Source organism: Enoplosus armatus, chromosome 16, assembly GCF_043641665.1.
Source record: "Enoplosus armatus isolate fEnoArm2 chromosome 16, fEnoArm2.hap1, whole genome shotgun sequence".
Taxonomy (NCBI): domain Eukaryota; kingdom Metazoa; phylum Chordata; class Actinopteri; order Centrarchiformes; family Enoplosidae; genus Enoplosus; species Enoplosus armatus.
In genome coordinates, this window is record NC_092195.1 from 20,807,309 (window position 1) to 20,822,903 (window position 15,595).

Here is a 15,595-nt window from a genome sequence, read left to right on the forward strand (position 1 = left end):
GTTTCACGTGAAGCTTTAAAAAAAGTCCCAGATATCCAGTTTGGATTTGAGAAGAAAAGGCCGGTTGGGACAGAAATAAACAGCAGCAATACATTTAATATTCATTAACATTAAAATGTATGTATACTATTTGGTCCATTTCCTACTTTTCCATTCAATAAAAGGCCACTTTACCAGTGGTGTAATCAAGCGGTTATATAATAATGAAAGTCATACAAAACCTGGACATCATTTCTGGCTTGTGGAGTAGTTGCTTCGTCAGACAGCAGAAGGTTTTTTCCCTCCCTGTCTTCCTGTAAAGGGTACATCGTGTTTGCTATCGGCTTCGCTGACGCCGACTACGGGGAGCTGGTGAGCATCGCCAGTAAACCCAGCGACAGACACGTCTTCTTCGTGGACGACCTGGACGCCTTTAAGAAGATCGAGGAGAAGCTGGTGACCTTTGTGTGTGAGGCCGCCACTGCCAGTGAGTAACTAAGCTTATCAAACAGTTTGAGGTAGTCCGTCTAGATGTGATGCTGGGAGAGATCACCTTATGTCACTGTCACTTTCAGTCCAAATTCGTGTAACGTGATGTTTCTTAATTACACTATTGAAAATGGCTGTATTTTAAGGCTGTCTTCTTAATTTAAATCTCCTTTCTTTCTTTCTCAGCTTGTCCATCTGTGCCGATGAGCGGCAGCACAACACCAGGTAAAAGATCGAATACCCTGAGGATGTGCCAGAGATCCAGAAGTATCCTGCTGTCAGCTGTGTTTGCTTTATACAAACAGAAAGTCTGTTTTACTCTCATTGTCATGTAATGTTGGTGCTGCTTGGATGAGTGGAAACCTTTTAAAACTTTTAAAGACTTTTAAAATACAAGGTGTCTCTCTGGGACAAAATAAGGGGCAATTGGTGCTTTAGTTATTACTGTGATAGGAGGAGAAATATCTCACACATGCACACGATAGGATTAAAATCACTGACCACTGAGCAGTGTAATATCAACATCCCCAGAGCTGCCCCAGAGAAGTAGATCTTCCTGAAGCTTTTCATAAAAGGTTAGCTTACTGTTGTGTTTAGTTTCAATGGTGGCTTCTGACATTTTATACTTTTTGAATACCCTCCCCCCCGTCATCAGGTTTCCGTATGATGGAGCTGTTCGGGCTGGTGGAGAATCGGTACGGCAGCGTGTCTGGCGTTTCCATGGTACCCGGCACCTTCAATACCTTCCCCTGCTTCCACCTGCACAGTGATGCTTTTCTGGCACAGCCGACCAGGTACGCAGACATATTCACACTTTTCACAAGTCTCCTCTCTCGTGAAATAGTTCCTTGTTTATTGAATGCTGTATCTCCAGATGAGCGCTGACAGATGCTCCACAGCCCATAATCCACTGCGTTCGACGTAGATAGAGCTCATAACCAAGAAGGCTTCACAATATCTCCCTGGGTCTGATGTTTCTGTTCTGACTCACAGGTACATCCACCCTGAAGGGCTGCCCTCCGACTACACCATCACCCTGCTGTTCAGACTGCTGCCCGACACGCCAGAGGAGCCCTTCGCCCTCTGGGAGATCCTCAACAAGAACAACGAGCCGCTGGTGGGAGTCATCCTCGACAGTGAGTCTGGTTTTCAGCAAAATCAATATCAACACATTTGTGTCTCTTCATGTCTATAATTACGAATCACAGTCATGATGAATTCATTCACATTCGTATGAATAAAAGGGTTTTGTGAGGAGCATTGGACGAAAGTGTTTGGCGCTCAATATTAGGAATGAGCGCTTTATTTCCTTTTTTATCTTGTTGACATGTAGTTTGTGTGTCTTCCTGCAGACGGAGGAAAGACTCTGACGTACTTCAACAATGACTACAAAGGAGACTTCCAGACGGTCACCTTCGAAGGGCCAGAAATCAAAAAACTCTTCTACGGGAGCTTCCACAAGGTCAGAATCACTCCGGTCCTGTGTTGTCTGACTGATCGATCATCCGTCAGCGTGACCGATTTATACTTCAGCGTTATAATGTTTACACTGATGTTGTGGGACATGAATGATGAAAAGTCAACAGGCGTGAGATTGTTCACTGATACAAACTAAGATGATGCAGAGTGACTCGGGGGCCGTAGTGATGTACAGTATGAATGACAGACTAAACGACTGCCTCGCTCTTGTTTCTATTGACAAGCTGGCTTTTGGTCGACTGGTCCAGTTGTTAATCAGTGTATTGGTTCATTTATTTGCTCGGTTGTCCCTCCTTTACCTTCTCTCCCTCCTCCCCCTCCTCCCATTCTCCTCTCATCTGAAACCTGGCTGCGCAGTGAGACAGTCGTTGGAGACCTGACAGGCTGACTGTAGTTGAGTCGTGCCCTGAGCCTGAACCTGCTCTCAGTCGTGTTGAGTTAGTGTCAGTGTGTCAGTGCTGAGGGACTCGCTGACTGATCTGCAGTCACTTCTGTCTGCTCGCTGTCAGCAGAGCTTATCCTGCTTACCTTCTCACCTTTGTTCTGCTAGCTGTGTGTGTGTGAGCCACTGCATACATAGTGGATGTTATAATCCTCGAAGACCAGCACCTGCTGTGCCTGCCTGAAGTCATTTTTATAGGTTTATGTGATCATGAATCAGAGGACATCTCTAATTTGATAGTCATCACTGTAGAAACGATTGGCATGTCTTAACTAATCTGTAGTATTGAATGGTCCCTTGTGGGTTACAGAGTTCAGCTTCTGTAACACTTTTCACACTTATTAGATAAACTCTGAATGTTTCGGGCTGTCATATTTCGTAGTTCCTGAAAAGCTGACGTCTTGGAAATATGACAAGAGTGAAGAAATTTCCTTTAGCAAGGTTTTCAGGCTGATAGAGCAGTGCGGCGTCACACTTCACACTCTCAATAGGATTTATATTACACTCCTGCAGTGCTAATGCAGGTCGGAGGGCTTCTGCAATACCTGCAAATGTGTACAAGTATATATTCACACACACACACAAGTGGGCATGCAGTAGATACAGTAGCACACTTTGTGATTACAGCTTCACAGCTGGCTTTCCTGATATAGAATAAGCCACCATGACTACTGTTTATTTTAACCTCCAAAGTGTCAGATATTTTTAGTTTAGAAGTCTTGGCTGCCCATCTGCATGAATATATACCTAAAATAGAAATTATAAAGTCAATCATTACAACTCAGCCAGCTTGCAATTCTGTTGAATACTGATAATATTTCCTTTTATATTTTATTTTGATTTAGATTTTTAACATTTACGAACAGTTCTGGTGGGACACAAGAGTTTATTTTCGCCCTGGATTATCAGTCTCTATGTTTTCAGTGCACCACAATATGTAATTAGATACGTTGACATTAATGGCTCCTGTTGTGTCTCAGCGTTCACCTTTAAAATGAGTGAATTCACTCTGAAACCTTCAGTGCACCAACACGGAGTTTGTTTCCCTGCTGAAAAAGTTCTCAGAATCTCAGAATGAAAAATCACTTTGACATTTACAACAAATTTCCCAGCAGCAGTGAAGTTAAACTCAACACACAGTCGGCCCCCCCAGCACAAACCCTGAATACAACTTACCTAAAGCTAATACTACTATTACTAATGTTAATGACTAATGATAGCACTGTTACTATGCAAATGTAGGGTTATGTTATGTTTTCCACATTTTGTGGAAAACATAACATAACTATCGTCAGCCTTGGAGTAAACTTGTGCACTCTGTGATTTTACTATCTCATAGTCAGTGAAGAGGACGCTACGTCAGAGCTGTGAGGTTAATGATGAACACCGTCCAGCCAAACTCTCTACTCTGCTACTAATAATCATGATAATAACCTTACTTGTGTAGCTCTTTTCATACGTGACATGCAGCTCAAAGTGTTTTATCACCACAGCAGTGTCGCTCAGGGAGCTCTTTATAGTTTCTTTTCCACGTGTTCTCCTGGTTCTTGTCCCGGCTCCAGCTCTTCTGCAGGTTGTGGAGCTGTAAATGTAATGCAATAGTATTGTAAAGGCATTCATTTTAAGCTTGAGCTTGCGCTTCTTTGAAATTTAATATTAGAAGTAAAATCAGGTTAAATATTTTTTCCTGAACAGGCTTTAGCGAAGCCACACACAGACGCAGCTTTTTCTATTTCATTTGTATTTCATTTGTATTTCATTCACTCAACATGAAAACGTTGGCAGTTTAAATATACACACACACAATAAAGTTAACTGAAAGCCTCTACCTCCAGCACCTGACAGGAGGAGGGCGCTGTTCTACCACAGCACATAGAGTTAAAACTTTCGAAAGGCTGCACATATAGGAAAGGGTAAAACATTGATCCCTTCTGCCATTTTGCATGCGTGGCTACTACTGTCAAACCGTCAGTCCATCATCTCAGGTGATTTGTTCATGAATGGTTTCAGGTGTTTCAGCACTAAAAACATGTTTGAAGGAGTGATTCAGTCAACACGTCTGATGTTTTCTCTCACGCAGCTTCACATTGCAATCAGCAAGACGAGCGCCAAAGTGGTGATCGACTGCAAGATGGTGGCCGAGAAAACCATCAGCGCGGCGGGAAACATCACCGTCGACGGACTGGAAGTCCTGGGCAGGATGGTCCGCTCCAGAGGGAACAAGGACAACTCTGCACCGGTGAGGATAACACATTCCTGCTGTACCACACACATAAGCATTAACATAAACATGCAGGCAAGGTGCTACACAACCACACAACTACACAACTACACACCACACAGGCAGAGCGACAAAATGTTCAGTCTCTTCCTGTTCTCTTGTTGTGTCACTGTGTCTGTGATTGTTGGTCAAGTCCTTAGAAGCCACTGACTGTCTATCAACACAAAGATTTAATCAGCTGAGCGTGCCAACCCAAAAGATCCCCGAGCTGATCCTGCCTCTGATTGGTCGATCACGCTGACATCTCATGTCTCCTGTGCAACCGTAGTAACTGCACGAGTTATAACTGACAGTATTTGATCTCATGCTGTTGCAGTGGTTTCATCTGTGTTTAATTTTTTTTCCATCAAAGCTCAGCCGTCTCCTTGAGCAGCTTTATGAATGCAAACAAATCAATTTCCAGCCGCTCTCCTCCAGAAATAGCAGAGAGGCCGACGTTGTGTCTGATTGGTTTGATCTCCCTTTGAAGAGAAAACCCTTGACATCGACTGCTCTGAAGCTGAAGAATTCCACTTTCCCACCCCACCAGTGTCATTTTTAAAATGTTCTCCACTGGCACCCAAAACTGAGCAGCCAAGTTGGTGGTTTTTACAGAAGAAAACAAAATGCTGCCTTTAAGAGGCCGTTAACCCAGCTGCTGGTCCTTTCTGTTTATTGATTGTACCCTTGTATGCACATTAAGAAGGCTACCTCACAGTACAACAAGGTTCTCTTGAAGGACGAACGGTTTTCAAACACTGGCCTCCAGGAACAGCTGGATGTGTTCTTCTCTCTGTCATAGGGCGGCCCTGACTATACTAATTTTATACGTCAGAATTCACCTCGCCTAATTCGTCAAACTGAACACACAGACCTTTGCAAAAGGGTTCAAAGGAAAGCTGTAAACCTGACAGTAATCTGTTTGCACAGTACTGAAATACCTCGCGACATCCAGTGATTTGTAGCAGTTGCAGAGCTCATCAGTGATTTTAATCCTGCCGTGCTGGAAATAACCCCCATTGATTCTCATCACATTTGTTTTAGACTCGCCATGTTTACTTTCTCTCTTCTATGGTCACGAAAATTAGATCCCACAGGGAAAGTTTCTGAATGTATTAACAGTTCTAACTTGATGTCTATTCAATCATGAAGTTACAGAAGTCGACACTGTGACATGAGTACTTTGAGCCAGTTAGAAGTGCTTAACGTTCAGTCGTTATATAAAAGGATCCCTGTGGAGACAGTTATCGATTACTTTCAAGACACAAAGTTTAAACTGATTTTACAAGTAAAATACGCTGAATTGTACGAAAGCTTAATGCAGTCGCTTGAGAAAAATGTGTTTTTCTGAATTAACGAGATATCTTAAAACCCCAAGTTTAATCCAGTTTTGGGTTTGAGACTTTGGGAGATACTCGTGTCTTTAAGTAACATAGATGGTGTTGTTCTAAGTTTGTCGAATCATATCACTGTTGGAGGGTCAGGCCGGTGCTTCATTTGTAGATCAGGAGGTCCAGGGACACAGAGAGGGTGCTGGTCCAGCAGGTTAGGGGAAGCACGCTGGACAATGCTGCGGTGCTAGCTGTTAAAAAGCATTATTTATTTACATTCATTAATCGGAGCATTCACAATAGATTTGGATCCGACACAAATGAAGCCCTGGGTCTGGCTGATTAGCAGCAACAACCATCCCCCATGCAGGTGAGAGCTTCTCGCAGGATTTTGCCTCGTGGGACGTTGCATAGACTGTCAAACATCCACCTTGCTGTTAAAAGATCAGCTGTGTATTTATACATATTTTGGTGTTTGGTGTTATTAAAAGGAGTTGGGTGTGTTTTCCTTCTCTGCAGTTCCAGCTCCAGATCTTTGACATTGTTTGCAGCACTTCGTGGGCCAACAGAGACAAGTGCTGCGAACTTCCTGGTCTGGTGAGGTTCATTTTAATGTTAATGTTGCACAACACCTACTGTACACATGAAATATACAGTACAGGATTAATAAGTCACACTCCCACTTTGTTTGCTTTATTTGATCACTTTTCATGTCATTGCCAAATCTTTTCTTTTCTTTTCTTTTTTTATTTTCTCCATCATGCTGCGATCATCCAGAGGAAGGAGGCAGACTGCCCGGCCATGCCCAAAGCCTGCACCTGCACCCAGGACAGCAAAGGCCCCCCCGGCCCTGCTGGACCACCAGTGAGCCACACACAAATGCATCAAATACATACTCACAAACAGACACTGAAGAATTCCTGGTTAATGCGTTTCATTACTCGGCAGACATCTTCAGCAGACATAATGAATATCTACGAGTGATTGAAATGTTGCACAGAAACATTGAATTACATTCATACATTCACATTCGTGCCCTTCTGCTGGCATTACTGTCCATAATTGAAGATGAAGACTCACGACATCACCTGAACGTCACATGCTTCATGTACAGTTTGAGTTGCTTAAGTTCATGACAGTTTTCTTTTCACTTTTCTGTTTGGCACATTAAAAGTCATATTTCTTGTATCTCAGCTTTGCGGGTTGAAAGATCGGCTGTTGATCTATACAGACGCACATAAACAATAGTGAGACACTGTGGATTCACTGTTAATTCACTGTGTGCCTCTAATCAACTCCTGCTACTTGTGTTTTAAACAGGGAGGCCCAGGAATCAGAGGAGCCAGAGGTGATCGTGGAGAGCCAGGCCCGGTGGTAAGACGGTCTTTTTTGATACTTGTTCTGAGAAAGGGTAACGGTGTGAAAACCCACTGTCGTGCACACTAAACAGGAAGTGAACTCTATCTTTCTGCTATCACTTTAAGTTTCCTTTAACTCTTCTCAACCAAACAAAGAGCAGCTACTGTGAACTCTCCTTATATCCACGTTGTATCTGCTCAGGCTAAACCACCGTAGCTGCGTCCACCGGCCCGTCAGAGGTCATTTTGTTTTTCTTTTAATAACCTTCATTTATTCCGGTAGGTTTCACTGAGAGCTCACACATATTCACACCTTAAAGAAGACAGAGGCCTGTTTTCTGAATGAAAGAGGAATATGCATGATTAAAAGTATTTGTTATTTTCGTAATGATAGTATGTTTACAAGTACCACTGCTGCCCTGCGACACACAGCAGCTGCTGTGAGCACTCACACCCATACACACTTTACACAACTCACATACACACAAAAGCAAAACAAGGACAATAATTAATTTTGTCATTAACATATTTCAGACCGATTTTTCTTCAATGAATCATTTGCAGCGATTGTTCTTATTATTTATGAGATTGTACAACACCACAATACAGAAAACAGCAAAATAGAAAAAGGAAAAAATGCAGTGTTTCTTAAAACTGATCAGACAGAAAACACAGGAACATTTCAGATGACAGAACAGACATCTAACCCTAACCCACTGACAAATCTAACACACAATAATTCAGATTAAACAAAACAAAAAACATGCTAATAGAGAACCCAGTATTTAAACAAATCAACCTGACAACGTAAGAACATTTTAAAATGTGCAACATTTCAACAACAAAAATGTTTTAATTGCAATAAAAAACAAGCGCAGACAAGAAATCTTCACAAACCAGAAAAGGTAGGTACTTTCCTTAGTTTAGTTTCAAGCTTTCTTTGGAAAACATTTCAGTAACTCTCACCGACAACACAGTGAAAACTACATTGTGTTTTCATTTACAACTCTGATTGGACATGATGGAGCAGGTCTCGCCAGGTCTTCCCCTCATTTTGAAAAGTGGCCGACCAGATTTCCTCCGCTCCACCTCCTGGTGTTCAGGTGGAAGGAAAGGGTTCACAATGTGTTTTTGTTTTTGTTCTTAATTGAATGAACATACTAAGCCTTTAGGAACAGAGAGATAGTGCTGCCTTCTGCTACACACTATTAAAACTGTCTTTCCAGTGGAGATGAGGTTTCGTAGCCTCCCTCTGTCACACACAGATATTAGATATCTGTCTCTTTTTATTTTCTGCTGTCCCTCTGACCTGCAGGCTGCTAACTTCATCAACACAGGCCATGGCATAAGAGTAGAAGTGTGTGTCTGGGCGTGACATTTTAGACATTCAGTCAGCATACAAGTAAGACACATGGTGGGTTCTGAAATGTTGTGCTTTTAAATGTTTTCTGTTTAGAAAAAAATAAATATTGTTGTATTTTGTGTCTCAGGGCCATCATACAGAATATTTGTGAAGCTTCAACCTCTCTATGTTTTCTTCCAGTAGTATTTGGTAAAAAAAACTTGTGCGAACCTCACTTCCTGCCTTGTTCATCTTTTTTTCTGCATTAGAAACAAGACTTATCTAATCAACTGCACACATGCAACAACATACCGCAGTTAGAAAACAAAGTTTTTACATGGAGACATTTCACGTCACACACATTTCATTTTCGTCAATTTTGGCTCTCACATCAAAGATTGCACAAATTCAAATACAGATACTCACCTGTTCCTCTTTGCTGTTAATAACCATCAGATGTGGTCTCTTCCGACACTCTTCTCTGCTTTCCTTCAAACATTTGCATCCAAATCTCATCCCTCCATCCTGACTAGAACATCTGTCAACAGCCATTATAAATTAAAAAGCAGGGCAGCACTTCTTTTTAGTAAAGATAAAGGCAGAGTCTAGTCAATTCCTGTATAGTTATGTAGTAGTAGTATGTTAGTTTTTTGATGTACCCACTTTTCCTTTAACATATTATGTCTTCAACTTCCACTACAGATTGATTAATAGATTTCACATTCATTTAGGATGCAGTTATCAGTCTTGTTGTAATTTTGTCATCTTGCCAATTGCAGAACATTTTGAATTGTAGAGAAGTAATAAACAAATGTGAAGGCAGTAGAGTTAGTGTGGCTATTAAATGGTTACTGAAAAAAGCAGTTATTTTATGCTTACCAGTTTTCCGCTGGACTCCTGTGGTGTGGCGCTGCTTAAGTCTTTCAGCTAAAAACAAACTTATTTTTGACAAAGCTGTACTGTTTGTGTGTTTCTCTCTGTGTCAGGCAGCTTTCAGCAAAGAGCATCAAGAACGTAGCAGCAAACCACGAACATAGATACACTCTTTACACACTGCTTGATCTCTGATGAAATATGCACTAATACACTATCTTACTGACGTAACTGTAGATGAATGATTACAATGTTCAGTCTTTGACTTTTTGAAAAATTCACTCCAGCTAATTAAAGAAGAATCTTAACTAATTGCACATAACATTCTGGCTGTCATTTATTTGGAGACCCCATGTGGGATCATGATACTTTGATGCCAGGTTGTAAGGACATTTCTATTACTTTATATGCAAATGTTATCAAGAAGGCAAACAACCTCAGAGCACCATACAATAAATACACCCGTCAACGGTGATGTACAGTGGTGAAAGTGAGAAATCGTTATGGTGCCCAACCTGCATTACACTTAAAAATGTGACCAAAATGTTCACTAATACATTCATTTTTTTTAAATATGTGATGATCTTTCTTATCATTACTCTTCCGAAAAATCCATTTGCTGGAGGTTAATGTTGCTATCAGATGAAGGTTCCACAATATCAGATACGAGCAGCAGCTTGTGAGTGTGCAACAGCCAAATACACTGTTTATCTTCTCCGTGTCTGCTGCTGGATGTGGTCCTCTTGTGGCTGCATGAGCAGCACTGCTCTAACATTATATCCTGATAAAACAGCTCTCAAACCATTTCGAAGACTGAAACTAAGTGATAGAAATAAAACAGCTTTGCATGTTATGTAGCACAATGCTTAATTCAAGTTGAATTGGGAAATATCAATACCTATATTTATATGCAGTATATAATGTCACGATGTCTCAGGTTCAGTTATTGGTGCTTTCAGAGGATATTTAACACTCCATTAAAGATTATTAAAGATGATAATTAGAAATGTGTATACGATGCCCAAACACTGACAAAATGACATGAAAAAACTCACTGAACTGACATTTCAGAAAAACTTCAAGCTGTATCATATCACTATAACCTAAATCCCAAATAATGGTTTTAATAAATATTGATAAATCACCCCGCTGTAGTTGTTATAGTAACTCTCCATTCCAATCAGTTTATTTCTACCAAAACATACATTATACTGAATTTACCATGACCGCAAATAAACACGGAAGATTTCTTGAACTTGCATTAATAGTTATTTATTTTTAATATTATCTAATTTATGAGTAAGGACTATGTCAAATATCTAATGTAAATATTGACATATATGGTGATATATTATATTACATATTACATCAGAGTTAGCTGGAAGTTAATTTTCATCTGCAGTTTATTGGCAGGTCACATCTAAACCATAAACACAAGAAGCGTATGCTAGGACAATTAATGCATGGTATATATAGTGTGTACAATGCAGAGTGAAATACAGAGTCAGGTTACAGAGTTTGGCAGTTTTTGTACGTTTGACATCAATCAATGCTAAGTCAGTAAAAGAAGGGGCTCTATAAGAATGGATTTTAGGTGATTAAACACTCCAGTCTTTGCTTGTATTTCATGGGTAAATTAGCAAACTATCAAATCAATTTTACAAATGTGTAAGTGGAAGCAGGAAAGCAGCATTAAGGGGCAGATTTCTTGAGCCTTCTCAACCTGTTCCTCAGGTGCAGATGTGACACACGGGGGGGCAGGTGGTTGTGGCTGATGTTCGTCAGCTTGAATTTAAACTTGATGTTCAATTACCATTAAAGGCTCCAACCACACGCTTCTTTCTTTTGACAAGACAATGACATTGTGTAACTGGCTGCTCAGTTTAAGGAGGCTGCTCACTTTAGTTCATGAGTAATTGTGCAGCCAAAGTAAATGGATCAAATCAGGATCTCTACGTTATCATTTATTTTCTGTGTTTGGTGATCTCAGACAAATCCCACCTCTGAACTGTGCCCTCTGAGCGCTCCTTCACTTTCAGAGTGCATCTGTCCCTGGTGCAGACCAGGAGCGGACTGCTTAAGGAGCTGCTGCATCAGTAAATCAGGCACTGAATACGTAAGGATTATGTATTAGTTCAATGTGTCTGTGACTAATGGATGGATTGCCATGAAATTGAATACAGATGTTTATGGTGTCCAGAGGATGAATCCTAATCTCTCTGGTGATCCCTTGACTTTTCATCTAGGTCTGCCAGCAGGGCAAAGTTTTCACTCATCCAGTGATTTGTGGTCTTAACTGAAATGTCTCGGCAGCTATTGAACTGATTGCCATGAAATTTGGTTCAAACATTTATGTTCCTCTCAAGACGACTTGTGATAACTTTGGTGATCCCTTAAAGTTTCATCTAGAGCTATTATCATTTTATTTTATTCTGCAGATGTTAGCCTGCCACATGCTAAACTAAGATGGTCAATGTCAGCATGTTAGTATGCTAACATTAGCATGTAGCACAAAGCCCTGCTGTGTCTAACGATTTACTTAGCCACTAGCTGTAGACTCTTAGTATTGTACTTTCTAGAACAATCTTATAAAACAATTGATCAAAGCCATGTCATCCAAATCTTTCATTCACATGAACACTTCAGGCCTTGAAAGATTGTGTGTTTTTTCAAGGGACTGAAGCTGTAAGCTGAAGCTTTTTAGAATTCATTGACTTACATATATTGAAATAATCATTGATCATCTATGCATATCATTTATCTTATTTTAGTCAGCAGGCTCACGAGAAATGGATTTTTATGTGAATGTAGAATATTTACAGCATGACATTTGGCATCAAGACTGCAGGGACTGGAGACAATAACTTCCCCCAAGAGGAATGTAGACTCAGATCCTACAGGTGGATGCTGGGGTGGAGGCAGGGCTTTTGAGATGCTGTATGAACAGCAGCAGCATAAACAGTAGCAGCAAGAGACGGCACAGCGTCAGATGAGCCGTGTGGCAGCCAGAGAGTTAGCAGAGCACTGACGGCTTCAGGTCACCATCATGACCAAAATGGGCCGCTGGATATATGTTGCAGACTCAAGTCGACTGGCTCAATTAGCTGACAGGCTTGGCTTCATTAATGCAGAAAGGTTAACCAAACAACAGCTCAATAAATACAAAGTATAGATGTCTTAGATATAGATTTTAGATATAGATTTTAATAACAGCATGGATGTCGATGATGGTGTAGATGAAGGCTAGAACAGTGGTTAATCCAGTTGGCTTGCTCTATTCCACATTGGGGGGGGGGGGAGAACAAATAGTCAAGTTGATGTCAGATTGACAAGACTCAAAAGATCAGATTTGTTAACAACCTCTCTCACCTGCCAACATCTGTCGTTCCTCCTCTGACTGGCTGTACTTTTTGCTCAGGATGTTATATCTGGTCTGTAGCTCGTCTCTCTCTTCAGTGAGATCCATCATTCTGGTTTGCGCCTGGTGCAGACTGATGTTGAGCTGGTCTCTTTCTGTCACCAAGTTGTGTTTATCAAGAGTGCCTAAAATATCTGGTTAGAACACAAAGCTTTATTACCAACATAAAATCATTCAGGTTAAAGTAACATGGTTGTAAAGAAGTCAGTTATAACCGACCAGTCTGATGTGTGTAACAGTGTGTGGTTATTTGGTAACATCCTGCTGTCATTTGGATGTGATTTAATAAACATTGAAGGCTGTGCGTGATGGCACTGCGCTCTGGGATTACAAGAGGTCAAAACTCCAGCAACACTTGTAGCATAAAGAACAAGTTTATTGTCAGTTTGTGGCCTTCATCAGCTCATCATTAAAAAGTTGTTCTTTATACTGCAGGTGTTGCAGGAGTTTTGACCTCTTCAGACTTTTTCCCTTCTCCATGCACCTGAAATCCCTACCCTGCTTTGAAAGAGAATATAATATCAGAAATTACCAAATGACCACAAAATAGAGCCTGATATGTTGTTATAGAATAAAAAGTGAGTCCTCACAGCGCGTGAAGATCCCAGCTGATATCAGAAGATACAGCACTCCCAGAATCCCTGCAGTAGCTCTGAAATGGCTTCTTTTGACAGCTGAAAGATTGTTCTGAGTGAGTGGTCCTACAGAGACAAAGTACAGTAAAACATGTAGTCATGAAGCATGTCTGAAGTGGCTTTTTGAAATTGCTCTCATCCGCTCAGTAAGAACTGTGACATTTTAACTCGTGTGGCACTAAATTGCATTTCAGCGTCTCAAAGTCTCCACAGCACAGATCAGTCTAAAGTTAAATTGATTCTTTTCTACTAAAGTTAAATGGAGTAAGCAGTCATCGTCAGGATTTAATCAAACATGCACAAATATCGGTTGTCTTCCTTCTACAATATTCAGTTGTTATTTTATACTTACGGACTTTACGGGACTCATGATCAGTTTGACTGTGTTTCAAAGTGTCTTCGTTCTTGTAGATCTCCACCTGGCTCTCGTCTTTTTCTCCTCCGTTGTTGTCTCCTCTGCTATATCTCACCTTCAAACTCAAATCTGGTGCTTGAATGTCTGTAGACATCTTGAGAGGTGAAAGAACTTGAGACGAAGTGGTCCTAATCTTTACTGTTTGTTTCTCTGTGAGTGTGGCAGCTTTTAAACAGGGAGCATCAAGGAAGTAGCAGCCAGACAGACCACAAATACAGATGTACTATCAACACATTTGTTGCAGACTTCAGTTTTTGCCAAACTGCAATAAATTCCAGCATTTCTTCACCCAACAATGTGGAGATATTTACAATTATGTTCTTATAGTTACATTTTGAAACATATTAAATTGGAAGAAATCAGAAAAGAATATCAAAATCACCGTATTAAAAACCCTGTTAAGTACGTCACAGCTGAAACAGGTGACACGACTGCTCACGGTTGCCAGTTCTTGAGGTAACACAACTATAGCTCTACTGATACTGGATTCTTAAGGCCAATACTGATAATTGATATTTTACATTTAGAATTTGAGTTTGCATTAATGGTAAACAGCAACAGTAAATAAAACTGCAACAGATCCAAAAACCGAGAGCCGTCGCCCTTAGATGAAGTGAATGCAGTACTGCTTATAGAAATACAGGCTTTACAAAACGTCTCCCTTCAGTTAAAGGAAATAGAAGCCTGTTTCACTCTTTGAGGATGTTCTGCGGTCTGGAGCAGTGCAATGAACCATGTTGTTAAAGTTGTGTTAAATATATATATATACATATATATATATATATAAATTTGTCTGCATCAGATTAGCAAGCAGCTGGTTGTTTTTATCGCGTTCGTTTTTGGGTAATCATGTTTGACACGCCGGAACATGTTTTTCACCGTTGATGTGGAAACATGATGATATATTCCACGAAATGATTTAAATTTTTGTACCATCAAAAGATGTTGCCATACAGTACATAATATAGCAGCTATCATGTTCAGTCTGCTTTTAACTTACACTTTAACAACATGAATCTTCACTGGAACTGTTTAGTAATGAGGCAAGTTGTGTTTGAAGGGATAAAAGTAAGAATCACATTTCCACCATTCTCTCTAGATAGTTGAGCATTACATGTAAATGTTTAAAACTTTTTTCACTTTGACATCACAACACAACCAAACCTAATGAATTAATACCTTTAGTGAAGCAAACTAAGCAAACCTGAATACACTTTGCTCCTTGTTTTGGCAGCAGAGATGTGAAGCAGTAGAACATGTTTCGTTTGCATGAGCAGTAACTTGATACAGCTCTGACACGGTGTAAAGAGAACAGTAACAAGCAGTGAGGCTGGTATCAATGAGATAAAATGGTACTTGAGACCATAAATAGTATCAAAAACAGGGTTTGATTTCATTAAAATGTGTTCTAAATTGCATCTGCATTGAATCCAGATGTGAGACCTTTAAATGACTTTAAAAGTGTAAATGTTTAAGATGAGGATTGTGGTGAAAGCCAGCTATTATTGGGCAGGTTGGGGACATGAAGTTTTGGCAACAGTGGCATTAATTTCACACAATAAACACAGACAGAT

At 40.4% G+C, this 15,595-nt stretch overlaps 1 protein-coding gene across 1 annotated transcript in view; it reads left to right on the forward strand.

Moving 5' to 3' along the window:
• LOC139298547 (collagen alpha-1(XIV) chain-like) overlaps nucleotides 1–15,595 on the forward strand; it is a 117,927-nt gene that overhangs the window by 85,304 nt on the left and 17,028 nt on the right. Inside the window, exons 28-36 of the mRNA XM_070921193.1 lie at nucleotides 302–466; nucleotides 655–693; nucleotides 1,124–1,262; nucleotides 1,462–1,604; nucleotides 1,821–1,930; nucleotides 4,470–4,628; nucleotides 6,500–6,577; nucleotides 6,758–6,844; nucleotides 7,301–7,354. Coding sequence (XP_070777294.1) covers nucleotides 302–466; nucleotides 655–693; nucleotides 1,124–1,262; nucleotides 1,462–1,604; nucleotides 1,821–1,930; nucleotides 4,470–4,628; nucleotides 6,500–6,577; nucleotides 6,758–6,844; nucleotides 7,301–7,354 — 974 coding nt within the window. The remainder of the gene's footprint in view (nucleotides 1–301; nucleotides 467–654; nucleotides 694–1,123; nucleotides 1,263–1,461; nucleotides 1,605–1,820; nucleotides 1,931–4,469; nucleotides 4,629–6,499; nucleotides 6,578–6,757; nucleotides 6,845–7,300; nucleotides 7,355–15,595) is intronic.